Genomic DNA, 6,726 nt, shown 5'->3' with positions numbered 1-6,726 from the left:
TCTAGGTGTATTGTAACCACTGATACCTAACAAAATGCATGCTCATAGGAAAACCTTTTTTGAAAATGTATTTTAACTTTGAATAAAATGAACTTAATTTTCAAAAAACGGAGTAACAGGTTACTCGAACTGAGTAATGGGTTATTGGGACTGAGTAACGAATTACCCAAACTGAGTAATAGGTTACCAAGCATAATTTACACAGAGTAACCGATCACTCATGGGAGTAATCGATTTCTCAATTGGATAAAAACTTTGGATAATCGATTACCCAATGTAGTAATCAATTATAGAGAGTTGTTATAATTGTTTTTAAATTTTAAACTGAAACAACTTCTCCCAAAACGAATGGATGCTACTTTGATCGTCTTCTACCTTTATGTATGGGTATGATGACTGATCAGAAACCTATTTAAAGGCACTGAGAATTCAGATTCGAAATAGATCTTTCACCAAATCTTTCATAACAATCACTACACTTTTGCATGCAACTCGTGTGAAAGCTTTCTAAAAATCCAAAAGTTGTTTTCATCCAAGTTTTTATACTCTGAAATACTTGAGCATTTGTGTATTCTTAGTGATTGACTATTAAGGATTGAAAGTTCACAAGTATTATATACTTTCTGCAATCTTAGTCATAGAATTCATTCTTCAAGTTCAATTAAATTCTATGTGTATATTTTCACCATAGGGTGTGGTGAGAAGGGAAATTAAGTTTCAGGTAGTATTCATCTAAAAAGTGATGATATGGTGAATGTAATCTAGAGACAAAGTGTGAGGGTGAGATTTGTATAAAATTTAATCATCATAAGTAAACTTTCTTGTGTTTACAAGAGTACTGAATATAACTTTTAGTGTGCAAGAAAGTTTACTACTATAAAATCATGATGTATCTCTTTATTCCCTTACTCTTTATTTTCATTCTGCATTTGATTTATGCAACTTAACATTATTCGTTGCATTTATTCTCTCACTGGTTAAAAGTTTAAAAATTTTGTCATCAGTGCATAAAACTAATTTACTTCGTCTTAGTTTGTCACCTTATTCCTACATAATGGAAAACAAGATTCTATGTAAAGTCAACAAGTACATGAGAATTACCAAAAGCGTAAAAATTGGTTAGAGATCATCATTTTTACAAAATTATAGGTGATATCAACAAAAGATTGCTAACCCAAAACTTCATACAAAATAATTGAATTTTTTTAGTTTTTGTTTCTAAAATAAAACCTAATAATAAAGATCATGTTATTATGGGTGAACATTCGATTTTTGCTATGACATAAAAGATAAACCAATTGAACAAAATGAGGTATGGATTCTAGCCCTAAACCCAATGATCATCCCACAATAGGAACTAGATAATCTTTTGAAAGAAACTTGATAAGTTGGGCCATATTTTAGGAACAAAGCTAGATTTGTGGCTAAGGGCTACAACAACAAAATAAGAAATAAACTGTAAGGAAGCATATGCCCCCGTAGAAATATTAGAAGCAATTAGAATGCTTTTAGCATTTGTATATTCTATTTGACTTTAAACTTTTTCAAATGGATGTGAAAACTGAATTTCTTAATAGTTTCATTTAAGAAGAGTTTATGTTGATCAACCACCCGGCTTTGAATTTTTTAATTTTCAAATATAAGAAAGTCTTGTATGATCTTAAGCAAGATCAAGAGCTTAGTATGTTAGACTAGAAGTTTCTTTTAGGAAAAAGGTTTTGAAAAAATGGAAGGTTGATATTCTCTTTATTTGCAAAACTAAACATGACAATTTGTTATTATAAATTTATTTTGATGATATTATATTTGTGCAAGAATTTTTCAAAGCTTATATCAAGTGAGTTCTAAACTATTGGATCGTGGAACCTTTGCCAACCAGGCCAAATATTGGAAAGAGATTTTAAGAAAGTTTGATATTTACAAATCCAAGGAAGCCACTACAATAATGGTGACATCATATTACATAGACAATGATGAAAAATGGAAGGCCATTAAGGTAACAAATGTTTAATTGATTTTTTATTGTATCTAATTGTTAGTGGACACAATATTATGTTTAGTGTATGTATGTTTGCGTGTCATTAAGAAAATCCTAAGAAATCACATGTTCACCATTAATAGAATATTAAAATATCTTAAAGTAACCATAGGTGTGAGATTATGGTATTCTAGAGATACTACTATTATATTAGTGTGTTATTATGATTCTGACTTCGTTGAATGCAATTTAGGTAGGAAGAGTATTATTGGTACTAGTCACTTGCTAAGAAGCTCATTAGTTTCTTGGAAATGTAAAACGCAATCTTTTGTGGCTTTGTCAACTGCCAACTGAAATACGTTGTTGTTGATAGTTGTTGTACTCAAATTTTATGGATGAAGCAACAATTGCAAGATTGTAATGCAATACTTGATCATCTCCCAAATAAATGTGATAATACTAGTGCAATTGACCTAACTAAGAATTTGTATTACACTAAGAACAAAGCATATAGAAATTAAACACTATTTTAAGAGAAATCATGTGCAATAAGAGATTCTTCTATAGAGTTTGTTGAAACTTATAAGAATAAAATACTTGTTGTATGGAAATTCTATTTGTATAGAATTATAGTTTAAGTTCTTTGTAATATCTTTGCTAGGGACAAACTATGTTGAGAGTAAGAAAATGAACTGGAGATTTTAAGAATGTAATATTGAGATTTATTTCTTGGTGAGTTCTATGCTCAAGTGAACTTAATCTTTCAGATCCTCACGTAGTGAGTTGTTACGATCAATATATAAACTTTGTCGAGTTGTTAGAGCCCAAAGAAGCTTGTCAAGTAAAGAATACTTAGTTGTTATTGTCTAAGGAGGTTGGTGTAAGAAAGAATACTTGTGTAAAGAGATGTTGGATACTTGTAAACCATTTGGGAATAATGAAAAAACCTTCTAGGAAAAGGGACTAGACGTAACTACTAAGAGTGAATCAATATAAAAATTCTTGTGTTATTCTCACTAATCTTAAACTCTTTACTAATTTCATTTATTTATAAATGTGGGTAATTGAGAGTTAACATTTTTGAAAATTTTGAAATTTGAAATATTTTTGTAAAAATATTTAATTAAAGTATAAATTTTAGAAAATTTATAAAAACACACTTCATCCCGAGTTCAACTCCTCTCCAGTACTAGACAAACCAGTATTGGAATATGAGGTTGAGAATTTTTTAAAAGGTTTTTATTTATTTTTAATAGAAAATAACATATAGTCATAGTCGTTAAAAAAATTTTTTGCCACATGTCATCATCCTATCCAGTACTGGAAAGGATCCATTTCCCTTCATCCACCCTCTTTTGTTTGATTGTACCAACTTCAGTCATTAATTTCTCGCACTTATTCATCATCAAAATAGTCACTCAACTCACCGAAACTTGCATTGTTTCTTGATAAAAGTATCCATAATGTGTTGTTTGATTTCTGCTCGACTTTCCTAACAAGTACCTACATCCTTGGTCACTTCCAGTTGGTGTTTCTTGAGTATTGCAGGAGGCAGCAGCATCAGGGAAGGATTAATGCAACAATAATATTTCTGTACATGTAGAGAGAAAGAAGAGAGAATGTTTTTGCCAGTGGCTGAATGTTACAATTACATGTTTTCACATGTTTATAATATGTCAAGTGTGTTAAAAAAGTGAATGAAGAGGAAACGTATTTTATAATAAAAAACCCCGAAAAAACCAATACCAGTAATTGAAAAATAAGAGCAAAAAGTACATTTCTCATTTGTAATTAGGGTTTCATTTACCATCAACCATTCTAGACTAGAACTGGAGCATGGATCGACCCGCGACATGTGCAATAGCTCACTACACTGCCATCAGCCATTTCATCGCAGGTAATCAACTCACATAGATTTCACCTTGTGTTTTTTTCAACTACTCTTTAATTCTGCCACTTGATACAAATGTGAGTTGATATTGTTTTAGCCAAGGGCGACACTCCTTGTGTAATGATAGCTACACCAAAATTCTTAAAAATAACTCTTTCACCCGTAATCTTCTGAGAAATAATAAATTCTTTAACTTTACCCCATTAAGTAAAGTATTGCTTTTGTATATCCACCTCAAAAAAAATCTTATCACTTTGCCCCCAATTAAGCCAGTGAAAAAAAGTGCACAAGCAGGTTCTTATTCGGAACAGAGATGGATACATGACAAAATTCCAGATAAAGTAAAGAAAAATAAAGAAATCATTTAGGACACACTGTTATATTAATACACATGCATACATCTCTACATAATCAAGCCCATCTTGTTTTCTTCTCACCTAGGCTATAATTCGGTCAAACGTGCTCCCTCTAAAATGATGTGTAAGAAGCATTACCTAAAAAAAACTTGGAAGGATATTTCCATCATTGTTGATAAATCTTGAACACAGTTTTCATTATATCCTGTATGAAGAAATTCATGTATATGCGTGATGCTATAACCAATTCCTTTGAAGGTATCCATGTTATGTAATTATCATAATTCAAATTGGAAACATGTTTGCGAGACAAAAGCATCAACAGCCAACAATTTGGAATCTACCAAAGGAAACAACCTTGAAACAAGCAAAAAGCCTGGGGAACTCAAATGACAGGCTTTATTCCTTATTAAAAGCAAAAACAGTTAGCAAGTAAACAATAGTTGCTCTGCCTAAGCAAGGATCCTCGATGAAAAATACAATTTCAATTTTGAACTCAAATTCTGCATATATGACCAACAAACAAACAACTAACCAACCACACTAAAGATAGAATCATCAACTGAGAGAGCCAACTCCAGTAGTACCGCTCTGACGAGCGAGTTTTGTCCACTCAGTGTGGAAAGCACCAGGACGATCAACCCTTTCATAAGTGTGAGCCCCAAACAAGTCCCTCTGAGCCTGAACAAGGTTAGCTGGAAGCCTTGCTCTCCTATATGTATCAAAGTAAGCAAGACTGGCACACATCCCCGGCGTGCTGATCCCAGCTGATATAGCCAACCCCACAACCCTTCTCCATGCCCCCTGCCTCTGCACCATTTCCCTGGCGAATTCCGGGTCAATAATCAAACTAGCCAAGCTGGGGTTCCTCTGATAAGCTTTCTTGATCCTATCCAAGAACACAGCTCTTATAATACACCCACCTTTCCAAATCCTCGCCAACTCCCCGAAATTCAAATCCCACCCTTTCTCAACACTCTTTGCCCTCAATAGATTCATCCCTTGAGCATAGCTACAAATTTTAGAAGCATACAAAGCTTGCCTAACATCATCAATCAACCTCTTCTTATCAACCCCACTACTCAAAGCCCCAACTTCCTGATCCAACCCAGCCTCCTTCAACACACTCGCAGCATTCTCCCTCTCCTCCTTCAACCCACTCAAATACCTGCAATCCAATGAAGCAGCAATTGTCGGAGCTGCGACTGACAGCTCAGCCGCCTGTTGCACAGTCCATTTCCCGGTACCCTTCATACCAGTCTTATCCAAAATCTTATCGACCAAATACCCATAGCCACTCTCGTAATCATTAACCTTAAAAATATCCGCAGTAATCTCAACCAGAAAACTCTCAAGCTCCCCTCTATTCCACTCATCAAAAATATCCGCAAGTTCGGAATTCGACAAACCCCCAACATGCTTCAAAACATCATAAGCCTCAGAAATAAGTTGCATATCACCATACTCAATCCCATTATGAACCATCTTAACAAAATTACCAGCACCACCCTCACCTATGTAAGTAACACATGGACCATCGTTGACCTGAGCAGCGATTTTATGCAAAATATCCTGAACATTACTATAGGCCTGGTAGGACCCACCAGGCATAAGAGAGGGACCATTTCTTGCCCCATCTTCACCCCCAGAGACACCCATCCCCAAATAAAGAATACCTTTCTCGTTAACCTGCTGGATCCGGCGTTCAGTGTTCTCGTACCACTCGTTACCGCCGTCAATGATGGCGTCGCCGGGTTCCAAGTATTCGGAGAGGGCGGCGATGGTCTGGTCGACGGGGGAGCCGGCCTTGACAAGGATGATGACGGAACGGGGACGGGTGAGGGAGAGGACGAAGTCGCGGGGGTTATAGTGACCGGTTAAGGGCAGGGTGCCCTCGCGATGAGCACGATCTACGGTCTCGTCGACCTTGGAGGTGGTGCGGTTGTAGACGGAGATAGGGAAGCCCTTGTCGGCGATGTTGAGGGCAAGGTTTTGGCCCATGACGGCTAGGCCAGCTAGGCCTATGCGGGATAAAGCTGCAGCAGACTCCATTTTAGGGTTTGTGATAATGAATGGTTGGTGTTTTCAGTTTCTGGGTTTTGTTGTCTTATTAATTTGTATTGTTTGTTGGGTTGGTGGTAATGGCGGACTCGTCGAGGGAGTGAAGGGACAGTTACTTGACCACCAACAGGAGGTACGGTGCTTCCAACTTTATGCTCAACTCAATGCTGACGTCACTATCGTTATTATCTTAGTAAACGACTACGTTTCACTTCCAGCCATTCTGAATCTTTTAACTGATTATTTTTGCTCATTTAATATCTCATCTATCATTTTTTTTAAGGCATGCTCATTGAGAATAAGACGAATGAAAAAATGAGATGCTACATTATGTTAAATGTTAAAGTGTAATTCTTCTTTCTTTCTTTAATTTATAATATATCTAATATTAATGTTATCTAACTTACATGTGTGAGTAGGTTAATTTGATAATAATTTGT

General features: G+C 35.3%; 1 protein-coding gene across 1 annotated transcript; it reads right to left on the bottom strand.

Annotated features, from left to right (window-relative positions):
- On the bottom strand, window positions 4,485-6,487 carry LOC109331614 (6-phosphogluconate dehydrogenase, decarboxylating 2, chloroplastic-like). The gene has a single exon (XM_019566227.1). It carries the CDS (start codon window positions 6,275-6,277, stop codon window positions 4,784-4,786), a length of 1,494 nt encoding a protein of 497 aa, XP_019421772.1. The 5' UTR covers window positions 6,278-6,487; the 3' UTR covers window positions 4,485-4,783.

The sequence above is a fragment of the Lupinus angustifolius genome, chromosome LG17 (genome assembly GCF_001865875.1).
Source record: "Lupinus angustifolius cultivar Tanjil chromosome LG17, LupAngTanjil_v1.0, whole genome shotgun sequence".
NCBI lineage: Eukaryota > Viridiplantae > Streptophyta > Magnoliopsida > Fabales > Fabaceae > Lupinus > Lupinus angustifolius.
Note: the sequence above shows the minus strand (reverse complement) of the source record. Positions and strands in the feature narration are given on the sequence as shown.